General features: G+C 20.4%; 1 protein-coding gene across 1 annotated transcript in view; it reads right to left on the reverse strand.

Annotated features, from left to right (window-relative positions):
* The window catches only part of LOC134829125 (fibrous sheath CABYR-binding protein-like), a 32,323-nt gene extending 11,679 nt beyond the window's left edge, over positions 1-20,644 (reverse strand). The window contains exon 1 of the mRNA XM_063842122.1: positions 20,505-20,644. Within this exon, the coding sequence (XP_063698192.1) occupies positions 20,505-20,644 (140 nt within the window). The remainder of the gene's footprint in view (positions 1-20,504) is intronic.
* Between the last annotated feature and the right edge of the window lie 3,362 nt (positions 20,645-24,006).

The raw sequence follows: 24,006 nt of genomic DNA on the forward strand, positions 1-24,006 counted from the left end.
GTCAGTTGCACTTTAATCGTCTCAATGATTGATTAAATGTACCCACTTTCAAAACAACTAATGAACTCGCGAACAAAGCAATAAAACGATCAAAGACGATAATTAAATAATTTTTTGCACGACACGGCAATTTGTCGGCAGTTAATGAAATTTTTTTTTTCTTCTTGCTTTAAATGTGCGAAAATTAAAGAAAAAGTCAAGTTTATGAAAGTGTTTAAAGTTGTCGTGAAATGCATGGGAAATTTGGTGGCGCGACGATAATATTATTTGAAAAAAAAAGTTTTTTTTTTATTTTATTTTTTCAACACATCAGTCAGTTGCACTTTAATTGAAATTAAATGTACCCACTTTTAATGAACTCGCGAACAAAGCAACAAAACGATCAAAGACGATAATTAAATAATTTTTTGCACGACACGGCAATTTGTCGGCAGTTAATGAAATTTTTTTCTTTTTGCCTCAAATGTGCGAAAAATTAAAAAAGTCAAGTTTATGAAAGTTTTTAAAGTTGTCGTGAAATTATGAGGGATTTTCGCTTTTATTGATTAAAAATTTAATTTTTTAGAAAAAATTATTAATTTTTAATATAATTTTATTAGTTAAAAAAATATTATTTTTAATTTAAAAAAAATAAATTTAATTTATAATTTATTGAATTAATTAATTTTTTTTATTTTTTTTTTATTTATTATCATATTTTTTAATATTTATTAATTAATTACATTTTTAATTTAATTTTAATAAAATCTTTTTTTAATATTAAATTTTTTTTTTCATAAATATTTTGAAATTTAAAAAAAAAAATTTTAATTTTTGAAATTTAAAAAAAAATTTAGATTTTTGTTTTAAAGAAATATTTTAATTTTTTTAATATTTTTTTTTAAATTCTTTTAATTTTTTAAATATTTTTAATTATTTTAATTTTTTTTTAATTATTAATTTTTTTTAATTTGTAGGTAAATTTAATTTTATTTTTTAATTTTTTAATAAAATTTATTTAATTTAATTTATTTTAATTTTTTTTTCATTGTTGCTGAAGTTTCGGAAGAAAATTTTTAAATTATCTTAAATAGACAACAAATCGTTCATAAAACCAAATTTTTTCGCAAATTCTTCAAAATGCCATAAGAAATTAAAAATCCAATAGGTAAAAGCGCTTCAATTCATTTTTCTGCTCGAATGACGATTTAATTCATTTAAAAAAGTATCTATTAGAAAATTAAATGAAAAGATTTATTGGATCAATGACGTCGTCGCCGCGACAAATTGAAGCGAATCGGGGGATGAATCATGCACAACGACGTCGTTAAGTGAATAAGGGCCGTCTCATCATAAGTAATCAATGTCATGAACAATGCGACGCATCATGCTGGTTGATTGTTTATTATGCACTTGAAGAAATTTCAATGGATTTTGATACATTTTCTTTCTTTTGTTCATACATGGTTGTTACTAATTTCCTGCATGGAAAAAAAACTTGTGCACGAACGACAAATTCACTTTTACTTGGTCATTCACCTCCCACACTCTTCATAATTTTTTTCATTGAAGCCAATCATCATCTTTTTACATGTAAATCGCCGCGCCGTAATTATTATTACGATCGTCTCGTGAGTTGTGCGGACATCGAGGAAGACGATTTACTATAATTTACATTAGTTGGTAGCATTTTGCTCTCATACATGTACATTAAGAGAACATCGACATATAAAATTAATTTATTTATTAAAATTTTTTTTACCGCATTTCGAGGAAAAAATGCGGTTATATGGTAAAAATTTGTCCGTGGAAATTTTTCTTTAAGAAATTTTTGATATTTTCATAAAAAGAGACGAAAAAAGCTTTAATAATATTATAAGGAGTAAAAAGTTGTGAATTGAGGAGTACAAAAATGTGAAACTTTAGTTTATTGAAGTTTTAAAAGCTTATCTGAATTAAGAAAAAAATTTCTTGAGGAGTACTAAAATGTGAAATAAAAATTTATTGAATACAAACTCATCAAAATCAATTGATTTTAAGAAAAAATTATCATGAGGAGTATGGAATTGTGAATTTTTTTTTAATATGTAAGTAAATTATTGAAAAAATTCTTCAATACAAGCCCCAAAAATTTTCAAAAAAAAAAACAAAATTTTTCAAAAATTAAAATATTTTTCAATTAATTCAAACCAAGCAAAATTTATTTAATTTTTTAAGGAAGGAGGAGTACGAAATTGTGAAAGGTTATAAAAAATTTCATACAAATAAGCCTCAAAAAATTTAGAATGACCTATTTAAATTTTTTTTTTAATTTATCCAAACCAAGCAAAATTATTTAACAAATTATTTTTTTTTATAAAATGAGGAGTACAAAAATGTGAAATTTTAGTTAATTGAATTGAAATTCAAGAGTTTCTCTTTGAAAAAAAATTTATGAGGAGCTCGAAAATATGAACTATAAATTTTTTTGACAAAATAAGTAACAAAAATTAAACTTGCAAGTCATAAAAAAATTATTTTGAAATTTGAGGAGTAAGAAAATGTAAAAAAATTTCATTTTTAACCTCAAAACGCGATAAAGTTGCTCTTTTACGTCAAAACAAAAATTATTAGATCTCGTTTTCTTTCTTTCACATGTAACGCGAAGTAAATCACTTTATCCAAAGATATGCAGTAATAACATAATAGACAAGTTGGACTTGCATCAAAGAAAGACATCAATGAACTTTTCTCTGGAAATCAAATTTAAATTGCACACACAAACATAATTCACTCTCTCTTTCAAGTTTATTTCTCGTTTCTTGTGTTTCTTGGCGAGCAACGAGGTCTCTCTATCCAATCAATTCAATTCCAAAGAAAGTAAAATCTCTTCATAGAAACCTGTTTGTTTCCGTAAATGGGCAATTATAACAGATAAATGCATGCATGCATTAGCAATGAAAACTGGCGATGAAAGAAAGAAGGAAAAAAAGCAAAGTGAATGTCATGACAATCAATTTTCTTCCAATATTTCAAGCGGTGTGAGATTTTTCTGTTATTACAATAATTTATTGCGAACGGATCTCTCATTAAATCTAATAAAAGAAAATTTGTTGACCCTCAGGAGCTTTTTTTTCGCTCGGGAGTCTTGATTTGATTGGATTGAGTGAAAGTAAGAAAAAAAAAAGGCAAAATTTTCTCTAAGAAACCTAACGAGACGTTAAACGACAAAATAGGAGGGAAATTACTGCCTATAAAAGTAGTCTTTATCTCTCCTCTGAATATGTACTTGTCGTGTTTTTATCGCTTTTTTTGCTCCCCCAACTAAAGATTTTCGATAGAAAGAGATAATAATCGAATCGATGGATAAATTTTATGTCTGTGTGTGAGGAAAATATTAAAGAGCTTATAATAATAAACAGAAACACAAAAAAAAATCGCAAAAAAAAAGGTGAATGATGCTATCAATCTGCGGCATGGAGCGCGGTGCTTTTTTATGAGTATCTGTTGTTGATGTCATGTCATCTGTCGAACGTTTTTGAGGGTTTCGCAGATGATTATTTTATGAAGTTTGTGTTTTTTTGCGATGGATTTATGTCGAAAGTTAGTTCAAGGTCGAATGGAGGTCAAAGAGTTAGATGATGGGAAATTTATGGATTTAGATGAATTTTTATTTTTATAGGGCATTCAGGACATTTTTTTCGAAGAAATTTTAATATAAAATATTTTTAAAAAAATTAAATAAAATTTTTTTTAATTTTTTGAAAATTTATCTTTGAGAATTTTTTTAAAAAATTTTTTAATAAAAAAAAATAAATTTTTATTTGTAATTTTTGATCAGAAAAAAATTTACAATAAAAATTTTAAAGCTAAAAATTTTATATATTAAAATTTAAAAATTAAAATTATAAATTTAAATAATTTTTTTAATTTAATTTTAAAAAAAAATTTTTTTTAATTTTAATTAATTAAATAAATACAAATATTTTAATTTTTTTAATAAAATTTTTTTAATTAAATTATGATTTTTTTAATTTTATTTTATTAAATTTAAAAAAATAATTTAATTAAATTAAATTTAAAAAAATTAGTTTAATTATTTTTAATTAAAATTTAATTTTTGAACAAAAAAAAAAAATAATTAATTAATTTAATTAAATTTTAAAAAAATAATTTAATTAAATAAAATTTTAAAAAATTAATTAATTAAAAAAATAAAATAAAAATTTTATTTAATTAAAAATTAATAATTTTTTGAATTTAAATTTTTTTTTAAATTAAAAAATTATTATTATTTTAAAAAATTATTTTTTTTTTTTTATTTTTTTTTAAATTTTTTATAAATTTTACGATTTTTAATAAATACTTCCTTAAAAAAATCATTCAAAAATTAATTACCATAACATTTAATTTTTTCGCAATTTTCTTAACTTTCTTGAACATTAAATTTACAACAAAACGACGCATTTGGCACAAAACAAGGGACACACACTCGTACTTTGTAACAAAACTTTCTAATATAATGATTTATTTTTCATTTATTATTTTTATCAAGTATGTTCATTGCACCATTATGCAGTTTCAGTAACTTATTTCACGACGACGACGACGATCGAAACAAAGCAAGTTGTTGTCTATTTATTTACAACTTTTTTACTTTCTGCTCAAAAAAATGTATAAAAACAAATAAATAGAAAATGTTCATAACTTCATGCTCTAAAGCTACCGGTATTATTGATACGTGACAGTGCTTTAAACTTTTTTTTTAAACTGCACAAAAAAAAATCAGGAAGAATGAATAAAAGAATTGGTCACCGTTGAAAAAAAAAAATATTAAAAAAAACTTTTAATTTTAAATCGAGACTATGACATAACCCAAGCGACAGTTTTCAACATTTCTAACATTTGACCTCCATTCAACTTGATTTTTTTTTCATTCAATTTTTATTAGATAAATGTTTCCTCAGCACGACGCCAAGATGAAACACATTTTTTTCGAAACATAACAATTTGTTGTCACACTCAAGAAAACGATTTTACTCTCTTTGATATTGTTCGAAATGCTCTTTTTTGGTCATTTGGTGCGTTAAAGTAGGTTTTGATTTGTCAATCTTCTTTTTGTTTACTGTTCTTTTAAAATTTAGTTTTATTTTGTGTTGCATTGAAGAAAATATTAAATAAATTATGAATTCAAAAAACGTTTAGTTTCTACATTTCGAATGGCGCGATAAATTTCACCTTATTGAATATTCATTAAAATTGTGAGATTTTTTGATGGACAAAAAAATGGTTGAGATGTGCTCGATAAAAAAAAATTTTTTTGCTTGAATTGAATTTTATTTAAAAAAAAAATAATAATTTTTATTTAAAAAAAATAATTTAAAAAAAATAATTAATTTAAAAAAAAAATAAATAAAAAAAATAAATTTATTTATTTTTTAATTATTTTTAATTTTTTTTCTATTTTAAAAAAATTATTAATTTTTTAATTATTTTAATTAAAAAAAAATATTATTTTTTTTTAATTTTAATAATTTTTAAATTTATTTATAATTTTAATTATTTTTAATTATTTCTATTTTAACTTAATTAATTTGATTTTTTTTTTTTTTTTATTTTAAAAAAAAAATTATTAAAAAATTATCTTAATTTTATTTTTTTTTAATTTTAAATTTTTTAATTTTATTTTATTTTTTTATAAATTTTTTTTTTTAATTTTTTTTATTAAAATTCTTAAAAAATATTTTATTTTGAGTAAAAAAATTAATTTTAATTTTAAAAAAATTAAAATTTAATAAAAATTTTTTTTTAAATTTTAAAATTATTTAATTTTTAAAAAATTTTAAAATTTAATTTTAATATTTAAAAAAAAATTATTTAAAAATTTTAAAATTTTTAAATAAATTAAAAATTTAATTTCCAAATAAAAATTTCTCCTGCAAAAATATTTTTTAAAAATAAAAATAATAATAAAAACATTCTGCCGTTAAAAAGAATTATTATGCAAATATTATGATTATTTTTACTCATTAAATTATTTGTGAGGTGTGTCGAAAACAAAACAATGTTGTGTCGTATAATTGCGAAAACAAAAGGGAGCGACTTATACATGTCACAACGTTTATCCTGAGCAAACCAGCCTCGTTCTCGATAAAATTTATTACTTTATAATTGACTCGAGTGACGGAAATCTGCCCTGAAAACTCAAATTTTTGCCATTAATCCGCCGAAAATCATGTGAAATCTGTTGCTCGAGTGAATTTTTTGTCCAAACGCCTTGCCTAATGCCTCGCTTTGCCACAAAAATGAGTAATTGTCAATTATCATGCAAATAGAGCCAAAGTGTGTGAACGTTACACATTCAACAACATCATCATCATCATTATTAGTCTTCTCTCTGATATAGTTTTCATTATTACTCGTGACGATGTCGAGTATCGAGTCAAGGTGTATCAACTTGAACACTATAATAACCTATTATTACGTTGTTGTAAGATAGCAAAATAAAAAAATTTGCACTTGCAGTTTCTCAGAAACAGCAAAAAATGATAGAATTACGTCTTTCAATATTAAATTTTCATATTTTTTGCACAGATCCGTGCAGGAAATGGATGAAAAAGGATCACATTTTCTCATTTTCAGTCATGTTGAATTTTTTTTGACAATAATTGAAATAGAAGTTGGCAAAGTTTGTAGAGAAACTTCTCGAGTTTGAATACAAAATGTAAATTGTTAGATGTTTCTAAGCTTGTAAGGTAGAAAAAATGTCTTCTGGCAGTATAATGGTCGATTATATAAAAGGTTATAAAGTCACGTCTCGGTACTCCGTACATGTTATTTTTTATGAAGTTTTCGGCACCTCTGGGTTAAATGTAATTTATATGTATTTTTGTTTCTGTTCTTGATGATGAAGAGGTAACAAAAAGGTGAATATTAGGTTGTTAGAAATAGAAAAAAAAAATATTTTGAGTTACAAAGAATTAATTTTAAAAGTGAATTTTATTTTTTTAATTTTTTAAGTTTTTTTTTTTTTCAAAATTTTTTTTTATTTTTATTAATTTTTTAAATTTTTTTTAGAAGAAAAATTAATTAATTTTAATGAAAAAAAATAATTTTATTTTTTTTTTTTAGTATTTTATTATTAATTTTATTTAATTAATATTTTATTTTTTCTTTTTTTAATTTTTTAAAGCTTAAATTTTTTTTTTAAAACATTTTTTTTATTATTAAATTAAAATAATTTTTGAAAATTTTTTTAAAAATATTAATTTTAATGAAAAAAATAAAAATTTTGTCTTAATATATTTTACATATTTAATATTAAATTAAATTAAATTAATTAAATTTATTTTTTTTATTTATTTTTTTTAATTTTTAAAGTCTTAAAAATTTTATTATTTAAATTTTTAATTAAAAAAAAAAAAAAAAAAATTAATTAATTAAATAAAATTAAAATAATTAAATTTAAAGAAAATTAAATTAATTTAATTAATTAAATTTTTATTTAAAAAAAATTAAATATTTTTTTAATTTTATCAGCCTAACATTAATATTCAAAACCAAAAAAAATTTTTTTTTTTTAACTTTAATAAATTAATTTTCTCAACAAATCCTAAAAAAATCATATTTTTCAAACTTTTTCTTCATAAAAAATTAATATTTATTTTTTTACTGAACTGAAATGTGGTTTTAAATATTTTTTTAAAAGGAAAAAAATATAAAGCTTAAGGTTGAATAAAATAAATAATAAATGGAGCAACATTTAGTCGATCCTTTTAATTTCATATTCAGACCGTGGTTTGGTTTACAAAAAAAAAAAATTTTTTTTCAAAAGTATTAATTATGATAAATACTGAAATGCATTAATTTAGGCATCAATGATTAACTTGCACACAATAAAATAGTAAATAAAACTCGGAAAAAAATTAACAGGTGAGTTATTATGTACTACAAAAATTATTCATGCATGTCACTCCCTCCCTCGTTGGAGGTATTTGTACTTATTTATTATTAAGTGTAGACGCTGGATTTTATTATTCACCACATATTTGCAGCGTTTTTGCTTTTAAACGATTTCTGGTTTTGCTTTGTTTGTTTATTTATTTTATATTCAGTAAGACACAATCCTCTTTTTTTGCTTGATTCGATCTAGATTCCAATGTCGTAATGATTGTTCTTTCTTAGCGAAATGTGACACTTTTGTGCGAACAAGTTGTTGCGTAATAAATTGAGAATTGTAAGGAAGTGTCGCGAATTTTGTTCTTAAATGAGCAATCATGCGATGAAAAGAGATAAAGTGCAAAGGCGTTTGTCTGAAGAATTTCCTGATTTTTTTTTAATTGAATAAAATTTATTTCTTTAATTTAAAAAATTAAATAATTAATTTAATTGAATTAAATTAAAATTTAAAAATAAATTTAAGGAAAAAAAATTTTTTTATTAAATATTCATTTAAATTTTTAAAATGTTTTTCTTAATTTTTTAAGAGCTTTTCTTGAAAATATTTTTTTTTTTTTTTTTAAAGAAAATTTTTTAAATTTTTTTAATTTAATTTGAATTTTTTTTAACTTTTTTTTAAATTTATTTTATTTTAAATTATTTAATAAAAATAAAAATTTAATATTAAATTTTTATTAAATTTTTAAAATTCTTAAAATTATAATATTTAAAAAAAAATAATTTATTTATTTAATACCTAATTTAATTTATTTATTAATTTAAATTTTTTTTTCACGATAAAATATTTTTTTCTAATTTTAGGTATTTTTAATTTTTTTTTTTATTAGATTTTCAAACAAAAAAAAATCTTTTAAAATTTCACAATTTTAAGCGAACTTCAAAAAACCTCATAAATTAATTTTTTTTCTTTTCTTTTGAAAAAATTTAAATAATAATAAATTATAAAAATGCATTTTGACCCAATTAAAATATTTTTTCCAAACACTTTTAAAGTAGAACACCAAATCCATTACAAAGACATATTTTTGATCGATGCCGTTACATTTTACGTTGACAACCACGACAACAACAACAACAACAATTAAAAATCATGGTGCAACCATCTGTCTTATTTTTCTTTAAAAAAAATTCAACTCAACTCACACTCAATAAATACATCGCAGCATTTATTTAAAAACAACAATAAAAATCGCGAATGCAATTATTTCTTCACTCGTTCAATTGTTTCGTTACCGCACTTAGTCACTTTTCGCTTCTATAACGCTTCACAGCCACACACTTGACAAAATAAATTAGATGAGTAGGCAATCTCGTATTTTTTTTGCATAAAATTATTTTTTGTACCCACATTGAAGGCACGATTCCTACCTAATTGAACTCAATGTTATATGCTACTTATTATAAATTGACCAACTGATCAATAAATAATTAATAACTTGAATTTGTATGAAAAATTTTGCTCGCACATGACAAAGTTATATAAAGTTTAGTTGTTTAGAAGATTATCTTGTCATCATTTTCATGTGAGTAGATTTTTTATGGCTTTTAGTACATATTATAAATGTATAAAAAAATTCTGATAAGAGAAAAATTTCAATGTTAACATTTTTCGCACCTTGTACAAGATTTAAAAAAAAATAAATAATGAAAAATATTTCAAATTATTTTTTTAAAATTTAATTTAATTAAGAAAATTTATTTTAAAATAATTTATTAATAAAATTATTAATTAATTTAAAAAAATAAATAATTAAAAAAATAAATAATCAAATTTTAGTTAATTTTTAATATTTTACCGTTCAAAAAAATTTTTATTTAAAAAAAAATTTTAAATTAAAATATTAAAAAAAATATATAATAATTCAAATAAATTTACATCATTTTTTTATATTTCTTATTTAAAAAAATTTCTATTGGTTTTAAATTTAAAAAAAAAATAATTAAAAAAAAAATAATTTAATTTTTAACAAATTAATTTAAAAAAATAATTTTAATTAGTAAAATTAATTTTATTTAAATTTCTAAAATTTTTAATTTTTTTTTTAAATTAAATTTTTTTTAATAATTAAATTAAATTACCATTTTTTGTCAAAAATTAAAAGATTATTAATTAATCAAAAAAATTATTATAAAGATTTTTTCTTAAATATTTATTAATTTTAAAATTTTTTAATAAATTATTTTTAAATAAATTTATGTGTCGAATTCGGTCAAAAAATAGTAAAAAATTAATTCTTTGACAATTCTGACAAATTTTAAAAAATTTTCGCATTTTTAATTTATTTTTTATTTATTTTTATTTTTTTAATTTTTTTTTTTAATTTAAAATTAAATTAAATTCAGAACATTTTCAAAAACTGCACTTCCCTAATATAAGAATTTCATTAAGTATTCTCATTTGCTGCTCCAAGTAACTGGCTCATCGAACAAAAAACATGCAAAAATTTATGCAAATTGATTTTGATTGAACACTCGCCGTGCGCGAACTCGATGTTTATTTTTCATTCGATAGCTGGTCGATCGATATTAATCAAAAAATCGCGTTAAATTTAAGTAGAACACTTTTTATTATATTTGAAGGAGTAGGAGACATCTGTTTCAATCAAACAGACATTGAATGATATCAAAAAACAGCCCGCTTCTTGTTTTTTTTTTTATCGCGCTGCTGATAAAATCTGCTTTGCTGCTGCTTGGAGGTTAAAGATGATTTTTGATGATTTTCCACAAAAACAATTACAGTTCCCATCTTATCTCGCGAAAAAACAAACAAAATTACATGAAAAGTTACTTACGTTGTAGCTGAATTGCGGGGCATGACGTTGCGATCAGTTTCTCGTTTTCTACCCAGGATGAGGCCTTTTTTTAATTATTTGATAAAAAATTTATTTTTTTTCCTTGATTTTTATTTTTTTATCGTATTATCAGGCAATGCGATAATATTTCATTCAACACTGAATTTTTTATTTTACGTGCACTGCAAGTAATTTATCAATCAATTAAAAATTAAACATCAATTAGATGATTCTTGATAAATTTTTCAACTCTTTGTTGTATTTTCTCGTGTAACGAAGTGTTTCGTGATTTTTTGTATGCCACTTCTATTATTATCCACACACTTGATGGATTTTTTTATTTTTTGCTTTTTAAAGTAAACACGTTAAAGTTGTGCACTCGAAAAGAAATTAAAATCTCCCCAAAAATTAGACGTAAAAAACACGTGACGCGTAACGCCGCTTTTTTTTGAAGTATTTCTCCAAGACGATTTAATTATCTTTGAAATAATTTTTTATTTTTTCGTTTCAGGCGAAGATGACGTTCGATCGCAACAAGTGTATCACTACAACTAAAGTAACTTTTACCACGTTTGATATGATGGGCACTACACTGTTGCAACAAAGCGAATACCGTTAAGTCGTCGTTAAAAATATATCTCGTGAATGTGTGTGAGAAGGAGAAACGACGACGACGTGAGATGAAAAAATTATCTTGAATGAATTGATCAAGAATGTGATCGTACTCGCTCTCGTATTTGTTGTTTGGTTGTGGTTTAATTAAAAATTTTTTTTTTGAGCGGCGTTGAAAGGCATGGGAAGGGCAATTTTTATTTATTGGAATTTTTAAAAATTTAAATTTATTTTTTTAAATTTTTTAAAAAAAAAATTTTTTTTATTAATTTTTTTTTAAAATTAAATTTTAATTTTTTTTTTAATAATTTAATTTAAAAAAAATAAATTTTTTAAAATTAATTAATTAAAAAATTATTAAAATTAAATAATTAATTTTAATTTTTTTTTTTTTTTTTTTTAAAATTTATTTATTTTTCGTCAAAAAAACACTATTTTTTTTATATTATTTTTTTTTTTTAAATTAATTTTTTTAATATTTTTTTTTAAATTAAATAATACTTTTTTTTATTTTTTTTTTTTCTGAAAATTTTTATTAATTTATTTAATTTTTTTTAAATAATTTAATTTTTTTAAATTTTAATAAAAAAAAATAATTTTATTTATTTTTTTTAAATTAAATTTGTTTAAAATTAATTTTCTTAAAATTTTATTAATTTTAAATTTTTTAAAAAAATTTTTTTTTCAAAATCATCACTTTTGATGTTTAATTAATAATTTTTAATTTAATAAAAAATAATTATTTTATTTTTGTTTACAAGAACTTTTTATAAACAAACACTTGTTTTTCAAAATGTTTATAAATATTCAACACTAAATATTTATTATTAATTCATTCACTCACAATTCGTTATTTTAACGAAGAAATCCCAAAAATTAACGAGAGAGTCGAACTATCTCACTCCAATGAATTTACTCGAATGAACAAAAACAACAAGTTTTTATTTTATTTTATTTTTTTTATGTGTGCCCCTTTAAACATTTATAACGACGACGCCAATATTAATATTATTGAAACATGCTCTTTGTTTGTCTCACACAATAACTTGTATGCAATAAAAAATACTACGCAACAAAGTACAGAAAAATCGTCATTAGTGAATGAAATTACGTTCTTTTGAAGTTCTATATGCGTTTCGATTGTACGTGACGACGTACAAAAAGTTATGATGATGGTCAAATGGAATAAAAATGAGCAACTTGGTATGCAATGAACATTACAAATAGAGATTTTTATTAGAGATAGGAATCATCAAAAGTTATGTTTGTCTTGGAAATTACCAAAACGAAAAATTACTTCCTCTTATAGATTTTTGGTTGTTGTTAGTTTTTTCGGTTATATATTGCGTTGTTTATAATGATGGTATTTGCGTTTTTATGTGTACGGAATAAAATAAATGTTGTAAAAATTATAATTTTTATGGCAATGAATTACTTTAATTATTTTTTTGGTATTTTTTTGTATGAAAATTTATTTTTATGGTTATAAAATGATAAGATGTAACATTAATATTCTTTAACTTATGTACAAAATTGAATTATTTTTTTTTATACATTTATTTTAAGTTTTTTTTTTATAAAATTATTAATTTTTTTTATTTAATAAATAATATTTATTTTTAAAAAATATTTATATAAAGAAAAAAATAATAATAAAAATATTTTATAATTTTTTAAATAAAATAATATTTATTTAAATAAATTTATAAAAATAAGTTTAATATTTTAAATTAAAAATATTTATTTTGATAAAATTTATTTTTTTTATTTATTTTGTAAAAAATATATCAATATATATAATTTTATTAAAAAAAAATAATTTTAATTTTTTTATTTATATCTAAATTTAACAATATTAATTTAAAATAAATATATTTAAATATAAATAAAATAAAAAAAATTATAATTAAATTTTTAAAAGCTTTTAAAAAATTTAAAAAAAAATATTTATTAAATTAATAAAATAGATATATTAATAAAATAAAAATTATAATATTTTCATTCATTAAATTTAAAAAAATAATTAAAATTATTACAAAAAATAAAATCATTAAGTTAATTGTAATTAATTATTTATAATAAATTATTTTAATAAAAACATTATATATTTTCTAAAAATAATATTTCATTTATTTTAATAAAGATAAATTTAAAAAAAATTAAATTATTTTTAATTTTTTTTTAAATAAATTTAAAATAATTTTATTTTTTTTAATAAAATAAATTTAATTAAAAAATCAACAAAATTAAATTAATAAAATATATTTTAAATTTAAAAAAAAAATAACATTATTAATTATTATTAATTAATTAAATGAATTAATTTTAATAAATAATAATTTATTCATAATAAATTTATTTTTAATAAAAAAAATAAATAATAAAATAAAAAAATTTTGAGGTTAAAAAAATATTTTTGTGAAAAAAATTATTTTATATTTAATAAACAAAAATTGAAAAATAATTATTTTTAATGAAAAAATTGTAAAAAAAATAAAAATATAACCTTAATAATAATGATTATTATTATAAAAAAAAATTATATTTTTTAACCCCATCAACTTCCCTTCCCATTAAAAAATAAAATAAATATTTTTCCACAAAATTACATATCTTCATGTTATATAAAATATATAATAATAAAGAAAAAAAACATACAAAACATTATTATAATGTAGAGTTAGTAATGTTGTCATTTCTGTCAAAACGCAACATAATGCAGATATGAAAGAGAAATGTCCATAAAAAGCTTGTCAATTACAGTAATTAATAATGAATAAAGCGATGCATGATAAACTCTTTTTTTTCGTTCCACATTCTATTCTAATACAGCGAAAAAGGTTTCAATTCAAAAAACGTGTATAAATGTCCGTCACGAGGGACTTTTGAATAAATTAGAATCTAGAAAATTTCTCTCGGCACGACGCACTGTGAAAATCAATAGAAAACGGTGAAAACAACAACCGAGTTCTGATCAAATTAGATTCACGAGATAAAGGTTGTACGTGCGCTGGTGCAATCAATAAAATTGAATGACTAATATTTTATGAGGTTCGGGGTTAGTAATTTAAGTGCTTGAGCATTTTTTTCGTCTTTTTCGTGCGTGAATCTGTCCTAAATTATTTATTTGTTCCATTTGATAGAATAAAACGAAAATTTATATCGAACATTCATTATAAATGGAAAAAAAGGAAAAAAAATCTCGCAAAGTCACAAAAATACACACATTTATCATTGACCTATCATTTCCTTCCGCATTTTCGGTAATTTTATTTTTCAAAAAAAAAAATTTTTTTTTGATCCCAACGAAATTATTATATTTTTTCGATTTTCTATAGTTTTGCGTTCGAGCAGAAAAAAATATTATTCCCAAACGAGTAATAAATTTTCAAATAACTGACATTATTGAAGCATAAAACGGGATAAGTACCACGGCGACGACAACATGCGCGAAAAAGTTGTTTTTTTCGGCATAATCCGCCCGAAAAATTGAAACAAACACGAAATTGTGTCACCAGAACGGGGAAAATTCGTTAAAAATTACTCATGCGGATGCCAATGAACTGTAAGTGTATACACAAAAAGGACCTTGAACAGGTCAAGCACCTCTATTTAATCCTCAAATAATATTTCCGTTGATTTTTTTCGTTATTTTCCTTCTTTTTTTATTTGTGTTTGCATGATTAAGCACCTTTTTGTTGGTAAAAATCAATTAATATCAATTTTCTGTGCATTTCGCTTCAATTCGAGCATTTCCTAATTTACTTGAATATTTCATATCAACCGAAAACTGACCGTCATTTTAATCATCAATTTAAATGTTACGTTATGGATTTAATTGAATTAATTAATCTTGAACCGTATGAGTGGCCAGAGACTGATAAAATTGGCAAACGGAGGTTTGTAGGTCGAGTTTGTTAACTTTGTGCGTTTTTTAATCACATTTCATAGCAAATAGACATTTATAATTATTATTCGCAATAAAAAAAGGGATGTTATGGAAACAACACAAAATATGTGTCAAGTTATTTTTGAAGATGGCATGAATAATTAAGAGGCAGAGACCGAGATAAAAGAGGGAAAAGGGAGAGAGTAATAAAGATAAAGATTATTACTTCTTGGGGAAGACAGGGTTTTATTGTTCGTCTTGGGGGAAGGAAAAGATGTTTAAAAAAGTGGTTTTTAATTAAATTTTGCATGAAAATTGAGGAATTTTAGAAAATCTTAAGATATTTTAATTTTAATTATTTTTTTTTAATTTTAATTAATTTTTTTTTTAATTTTTTAAAATATCAGTCCTTTCAAAAAATTAAAATTTTTAAAATAATTAAAAAAAAAATTTTTTTTATTAAATAATATTAACACAACATATTTTAAAAAATTAATTTTATTTTTAATTTTATTTTCAAAATTTGATAAAATTTATTCATTTTTTTTTAATTAAATTTAAATTGATTAATTTTTGTTACTGAAAAATTTTCTTTTATTCAAAATATTTAGAATTTAAATTTTTATCGAATTAAAAAAATTATTGTGTGTCTAAAAATTTACAAATTTTTTAAAAAAATTAATTTTTTTTAAATAAATTTAATTTTTTTAATGAAATTAATTTTTTTTTAATTCTAATTTTATTATTTTTTAGTTATTTTTTTTTAATTTTTAATATTTTTAAAGAAAAGTATCAAACGTCTTTTTCTCTTAAAATTTTTTTTTCTTACATTTTAAGATTTTTTGTTATAAAAAATTTTATATATTTATAAAAATATATATAGTTGTCTGAAAATCTATTAATTTTCATGAAATCTGATAAAAAAAATAAATAAATAAATTAGTTAAAAATTTTAATTTAATTCAATTATTTTTTTATTTTTTTAATTTATTTTTAATTCTTTCAAATATTTTTAATAATTTTTTTTTAAATTTTTAATTTTAATAAAATTTTTTTTTTATTTAAATTTTTATTTTAGATATTTTTTAAGAAAATTTTATTTATTTTTAAATAATTATTTAATCAAAAAAAATTTTTTTTGAATTATTTTAAATTTTTTTTTAATATTTTTATAAATTTTAAAGTTTGTTCATTTGAGAAAAATTTAAAAAAATTATTTAATTTTCTTTGAAATTATTTTTTTTTCTTAAAGAAAACTTAAAACAGAGCATAATTTATTCAACAAAAAAAAAAATAAAAAATAGTTACAAATAATCTCAAATCCTCGCACATTTTAATCTCCTTCGTAATCTCCTCTTCTTACATTTTTTTTTTCTCCTCCATAATTTCATGCTACGCCTCCATGCCCCATTAACATGTTGTTCTTAAATTTGTTTTTTTTTTCGCTGTGCGGTAATGTTAAAAGTCATTAATTTGCAAGAAAGAGTCCTTTGTTTGTCTCTCTTTCCCCATTTTTTTTCAGTTATCTCGATGCTTATGATGTGAAAAAGTAGGTAACATTCAACCCATCAGTCTTCCTTGCAAAAACTCACACAAAGAACGACAAAAACCGGAGAATAAACAAGAAAGGAAAGTAAATGAGGACACATTGTGTGACGAACATCTTCTTAGCCATTTTAATGATTTTCTTCTTTTTTCTCTCTTTTTCTGACGGGGTGAATGGAAAAATAATCGCTAAATTACGTGTGACATATAAAAAAAAAACTATATGGCAAAAATCTGGGACACGAGCGAGTTAAATGGAAGTGAAAATAGAAAAGAATGACCAGAGAAAAAAATAAATTTATTGTTTAGCGTCACAAAAGTTCACTTTTGGGCTCGTAACTTTTCATCAAACATCACATCAACGCCCAACTTCATATGTTATTTATTGCGTTTTGTGGCGAGAATTTAATATTTATCGAAAAAATCAGGGAATGCAGTCACGTGGCGAACGTTAAGTACATTTATTTATCATGACCACTTAAAAAAATGGGTCAAAATTTTTTTTTTATTTTTTGAAGTTTATCAATAATTCAAAAAATTCACGTGTTCAACCACAATTCGTCCCAATTAATTTTTTTTACAATTTTTTTTTATGATTTATTATGTGAAGTCCTTCTAAATTTTCAACTTTTTTGATTAAAAGCGAGATTAATGATAACAAAAAAATTTAGAAGAGAAATGGAGGCAATCTATAAATGTCATCGATTTTCGCAGATGTTCCATTTCCCACGCAGCATAAATCCACAAACATGCCATTTACAACAAAAAAGGAAACCCTCGTCATAAATAAAATGTTCTGACTCGAAAAAATAAATAAATAATTAAACAACTTTTTTTTTCTTTCAAAGGTTTGTTGAACTTTGAAAATTTCTTTGAGCCTTTGAAAGTTTTTTTTTTAATTAAAAGCTTGAAAAAAATTTCAAGGAAAAAATTAACAAATTTTTTTCGAGGAAATAAAAGGTTTCTGAACTCGTCATGTAAAAAATTGATCCATTATGAAAAACAACAAGAAGAAGAAAATTTACGAATTAATGGAAATAATTTATTTATGTGTGAATATAATTCATACGTTTAGTATAAATGTCCGAAAAAAAAGGAACAGGAAATAATAATATGACCGTTCACATTCACATGTTACCCATTTCACTCATTTTTATCTGCCATGAGCTGACAAAGTTTGTTTTATTAGGTAGCATTAGTAAACAATCCATCACACTCCGTGTTCTTTGTTTTTCATATATGTTATAGGATGGACATGATTTTATAAATTTTTTTATAAATTAATTTTTAAAATATTTTTAATTTTTTTAAAAATAATTTATGAATTAATAATTTTTTTTGATAAATTTTAATAAAATAAAATTTTTTTAAATTTAATTATTTTTTAAAAAATTTGTTTTTTAATTTTTTTTTCAAATTAATTTTTATTTTTTTTAAATATTTTTCAGATAAATAAAATAATCATTTTTTTTTTGAATTTTTTATGATTTCAAATTTCTTAAAAAATATTTTAATTTTTTTAAAATTTAATTTATTTTTAATTAATTATTTAATTAATTTTTAATTAATTATTTTTTTAAATTAATTATTTTCCAATTTTAAAATTAAATTTTTTTAAATAATTATTTTTTTTATTTAAATTTTTATTTTTTAACTATTTTTTATTATTTTTTTTTAGAATAATATAATAAATTTTTTATTTTTTTTACCTTCAGATTTAAGTTTATTAAATTTATTAATTTTAATTAATTTAATTTTTAAAATTTTAACTAAATTTATTAATTTTTTTAAAATTAAATTAAATTAAATTAAAAAAAAATAAATTTTAAAAAATTTTTTTTTTAAATACAGTAATTCAGAATAAATAAGAAATTTAATTTAATTTATTTACAAAGAATTTTAATTAAAATTTTTATTTAAAAAAATTTTTTTTTTAAATTTTTTAAAAAATTTTTTAAATACATCTTAATTTTTAAAATATAAATTAGATTTCATTAAGAAAAAAATTAAACTATTTTTTTTCGAATTTTTATTAACTCTCAAAAAAAATTATTTTTTTTAAACTTTTATAATATTCAAGTTTTCTTAAAATTGTTATTATTATTTTTTTTCTTGAAAAATAAAAAAAATGAAATCTTAAATTTTTAAAATATTTTTAGATCCATTTAAATTTAAGTTTTAAATTTTAATTAATTTTAAAAAAAATTTTACTTTTTTTTTAATTTAAAAAAAAAATATTTTTGAAAAATCTTTGAAAATAATTTATTTTTATTCTAAATTATTTTTTTTTATTCTTTTTTTATTTATTTATTTAATTTTTTTTTAGATAAAAAGTTGACACCCTATCAATTCATCAACATGTAAGTAAGTTAACAACCTCAGCGAAACACACAATGCTCTTCTATTAACCACATTAACAGCAATAGTAGCCTGATTGGCGGTATTTGTCACGCAATCATTAACATTTACTACACCAAATACATTTATTCAACGTCACAAAAAAAAAAAGTTCATCGTCAATGTGAATAATTCGGAAAATTCGGTTATTTACCCCGGACAGAAAATAAATATAGGTAACGACGACGCTTTGTCTGGCACAACCTTGATACAGTTTAAAACCACAAACACCTTTTGCCATGTAATACTTCGGGTAATGCTCGAATTTTTTTTTGTAAACAACCTACATTTTCGCATCTACGGCACAGAAATCTGCGAGAGCAAAACTCCTATTTCGAGACATTTAATTTCTATTGCACATGTGCATTAAAATTCATGTTAAGAGCCTTGTTCTGCTTCATACATATTTTATCGTTTGCAATCACGGGAGTCAAAGTGGTCCATTAAAAAATTATCAATTTTTTGTTTTTCATCGAATTTCAAGTGAAAAATCAATTTTTTTGCTCTGAAAGACGAAAAATTATGAAAATCATATTTTTCATGTAAAAGTAAAAATTTTTATCTTTTTGTGTCATCATGATGATAAATAATAATATTTATTTTGTTAAATCACGTGCCTTATCTCGAAACCTTCAGATGCTAAATCGTTTTTGTCATAAAATGACGACGATGGAGAAAACTGATAAAAATAAAACCGCAATAAGCCCAACGAGATTTGTTTACAAAGTTCTTACAAATTCGTCTCTAAGCTCTTTTTTCGTGTTGGTAACGCACATCAAACAACAAAAGTCACTATTAATAGACAAGACAAGCTGATAAAATTATGACGCGTTGAGAAACTTTTTTTTTTTTGATAATTAAAGAGGTTCAAGTTAATCATTAAAATATAAGCAAACATTGTCTGGACTTTTTATTATTTATTTTTTTTTATAAGGCTTATGGGAAAATGAAATAATGACAAAAGCTAACGTTGATTAAAATTTATAATTTTTTTTGTGCCTCTGCCATATGTTATGAAAAGTGCCTTATATTGATATAATTTTGGAATTATTTTACCTTATTGATAATTTTATTTTTTTGGTAATTCATCGTATAAATAAAAAATAATTTTGATTAGTATTTTTTTTTAATTTTTAAAAATTATTTTTTTTGGATAAAAATTTATTTAATTTTTTTTTAAATTTTAATTTTTATCCAATTAATTTATAATTAATTAATTATTTTTTTTAATTTCAGGCAAACTCTTAATAATAATTAATAATAATAAATTTTCTATCAGTTTGGGGGTTTTCTTGCACAAGGAAGAGATGTAAAAATGACAAAAAAAAATATTAAGTGAAATTTCAACTTACTTCTCGTCAGGCGGAGGAGGCAAAGCTCCGTCTCCAGCTTCGCCGCCGGCTCCGGGAGAACGTGGGGGTGTCTTTTCACCTTCCATCATGGCAAGAGGAGCTTCTGGGGGTGGCAATGGACTCACAGAGTTTGTATCCATCAAAACGTTCGGTCTCTTAAAAATACGCCTTAGCGGTTCCAACGCGTTGTCTCTCTTTGGTAAACCGCTCAAAAATTGAATTTAATTGAAATTTGTTGGGGGGTGCAAAAGGTTTTCTGAAAAATATAAAAGAAAAATAATTTTATTAAAAATGTATTTTTAAAAAAGGAAAAAAAAAGTATTAAAACTGACATAAAAATATCTAAAAGTTTAAAATAATAAAAAAAAATGAATTAATTTTTAATAATTTTTTTAAACCTATTTTTTTCAATTTTACCATTTAACATTATTTTTACCATTTAAATAATTTAATGTAAAAATTTTTTTTTCAAATTAATTTATTTTAAAATAGTTAATATTAAAAAAAAAATATTAAAATTTAAAATTTAAAAAAAATATTTTTTTAAATTTTTAAATTTTTTCAATTAATTAATAATTTATAAATTAAAAGTAAAAAATCATTTTGAAAAATAAAAATAAATATCAATGAATTTTTATAAATATTTTTATTTATATATTTTTTTAATTAATTTATAATTTTTTTATTAATTAAAAATTAAAATTAAAAAATTAATTAATTAATTAATAAAAAAAAAAAAGAAAATTTAAAAAAATAAAAATTAATTATTTTTTTCTATACATTTTTTTTAATCTATAAAAAGTAAAAAATATATTTTTTAAAAATATAAAAAAAATAAAATTATCTTGGAAAATAATTTTTTTTAATATTTAATTTTTTTGCAAAATTCAAATAATTAAAAGTAAGAAAAAAATTTTAAAATAATTTTAAAAAATAAAAATAATTATATGTTTTTTTTAATATTTTTTTAAATTTAATTTATCAATTAATTAATTAAAAATAGAAAAAAAATATTATTTAAAAATTAAATAAAAAATATATTAAAGTTTTAAATAATTTTTGAAAAAAAAAGTTTATTTTTAATATTTAAAAAAAATAAATAAATATTGAAAAAAAATATATATAAAAATATTAAAATGATATGTTTATGATATTTTAATGTATTTATTTATATTAAACATCCGATCTGCATAAAACATTATGTGGCGTGACGTAGCAAAGGGTCTGATTAACGCAACATGTGAAGTTTAAACATTTTATAGTTTCTTTTTTTCTTCATGCGGTTTGTACTAATATTGTTTTAAAATGTTTAACATCTGTTCTATATCTCTAATATGTACATGATTTGTTCCAAACATGGCAGTAAACGCACGATTTTCTTGTATGACAATTTTTCTCACATTTTTATGAATTTTAAAAAGTTCTTCCGTCTCTTCTTTGAAATTAAAATGTTTTATTCGAAATAAAATGCGCTTAATATTTTTGTTATTGTCAAAGGATTTTCAAGAATTTTTGCTTCAAAAATCATGTCACGTCAAAAGAATAAAATTTTGTTATTTTTAGTCATCGCAGACAAATGTTACATTTGAGCAGGAGAAGAAAAAAAAATATAATTAATACATGTTTCAATTGATGTGTCATTCACTTCTCTCGAAAATATATATTTTCTTGCTGTTACATAAATCTATTTAATTTATGAGTGCTTCATTATTTTGGAGTTGAATTGAGTGAGAATAATGTTTGTTTGTTCCAAACAACTTTTGGGAGTGTAATTGTTTGGATGTGTAATTACAGCAACGGATTATTGTTTGTAACAAAAAAGAATTAAATTTCATAGAAAATCTTTCTTTTGTGAGTTTTTGTTCTGAATTTGGCTTTGTTTTTGTTGAAAAATGACATGAATTATAGTTTTTTTCATTAAAAATTTTAAAATGTTTTAAAATAATAAGAAAAAAATTATTTTATGAAAATAATTATAAATAAATATAAAAAATTTTATAAAATAATAATATAAAAAATTTTAAAATTATTTTAAATAAATAATTTAAAATAAATTATTGTTAATTATTTTTTAAAAATAATTTATTTTTATTTAAAATTTTTTTTAATTAATTAAAAAAAATATTAAATAATATTATTGATAAAAAATTCAAAATTTTTAAAAAAAAAAATTATTTAAAAAAAATAATTTTAAATTTTTTTTTTTCAATAATTTAATTAATTATATTTATTATTTTAATTAATTATTAAAATAATTATTAATTATGTTAATTATTTTATTTATTTTAAATTTTATTAAAAATAATTATAAATTTTTTTTTTTTAAATTTTATTAAAATAAAATTTTTTTAATTTTATTCCATCATTAATCATTAAAAAAATAAACTTCAAATAACAAATAAATATAAAAATAACCACAAAAAAAAAGAAAAAAACCTACAAGGACGACTGCTTTTGTACCTTTGCCAAATTTAAAAACTTTTAACATTTTCTTTTCATTTTCCGACACAATTTCCGTCATTATTGATGTTTTTCTTTCATACCTTTTCGAAAAAAGGATTCTCATTATTACAAACTCATTATAAAAATAAATAAATAAGAAAATACCGGAGAGACTCATTAATGAAAAAACTATAAAAAAATACGAATATTTGTCTTTCAAACACAAATTTACCTTTTTTATATTCATTAAGATTTTACCTACTTGTCAATTATCTCTTTATCTAAATGAAAAACTCTTATCAAAAAGTTGTTCAATGCGAAAGTGCTCTTCGAATCTTTTCAGGTTAGGTAGTTATTTTATCTTTTATTTGTTATGATTGAAGTAACTTGAATGGCGTCTTGACGATACTTCTCGATATTTATCTTTTTTTTTATTAAATATTATTATTATTATTGAAAATGCCGAAATATTTACTTTTTAACATAAAAAAATAAAATTTTGCGTCTCTTTAATTAAAAATATTAAAAAAATTTTCAAAATTAAATCTTGTCACTGATGCGGTGAACTTGTTGTCACACAATGACACAATTTTAATACCGAAAATGGAGTAAAATGTGACAAAATTGCTTGGAACGAGTTTTTATTTAAACATTAAGCTTCCCATGGTTCATGTTGCGATGCATATTAAATATGATGAATGAATAGTTGAGTGCCCGCACATAAAAAATTCTATGAGAATTCCTTTAATTTGTCCACTTCTTGCTTTTATTCTGCACTTTTTTCGTGATTGTTACAAATTTTATGAATAAAAGAAGCATATACTGGCTGTACAGTTGAAAAAGAATTTATAATTCAGAATATTTATGCAGTGACAGAAATATGAAATTGTTCGGTATTTGGATGAATTTTTTGGTTGTCTCGACTGAGATTATGATAAAAAAATATTTTGTAATTTTTTTTCTTATTTTATAAAATATTTTCAACTTTTTAAAGCTTATTTTTTAATAAATTAATTAAATTAAATTAAAATAATTTTATAAAAAAAATAATAATTTTGAA

This window comes from Culicoides brevitarsis, chromosome 2 (assembly GCF_036172545.1).
Source record: "Culicoides brevitarsis isolate CSIRO-B50_1 chromosome 2, AGI_CSIRO_Cbre_v1, whole genome shotgun sequence".
In the NCBI taxonomy this organism is placed as follows: Eukaryota; Metazoa; Arthropoda; class Insecta; order Diptera; family Ceratopogonidae; genus Culicoides; species Culicoides brevitarsis.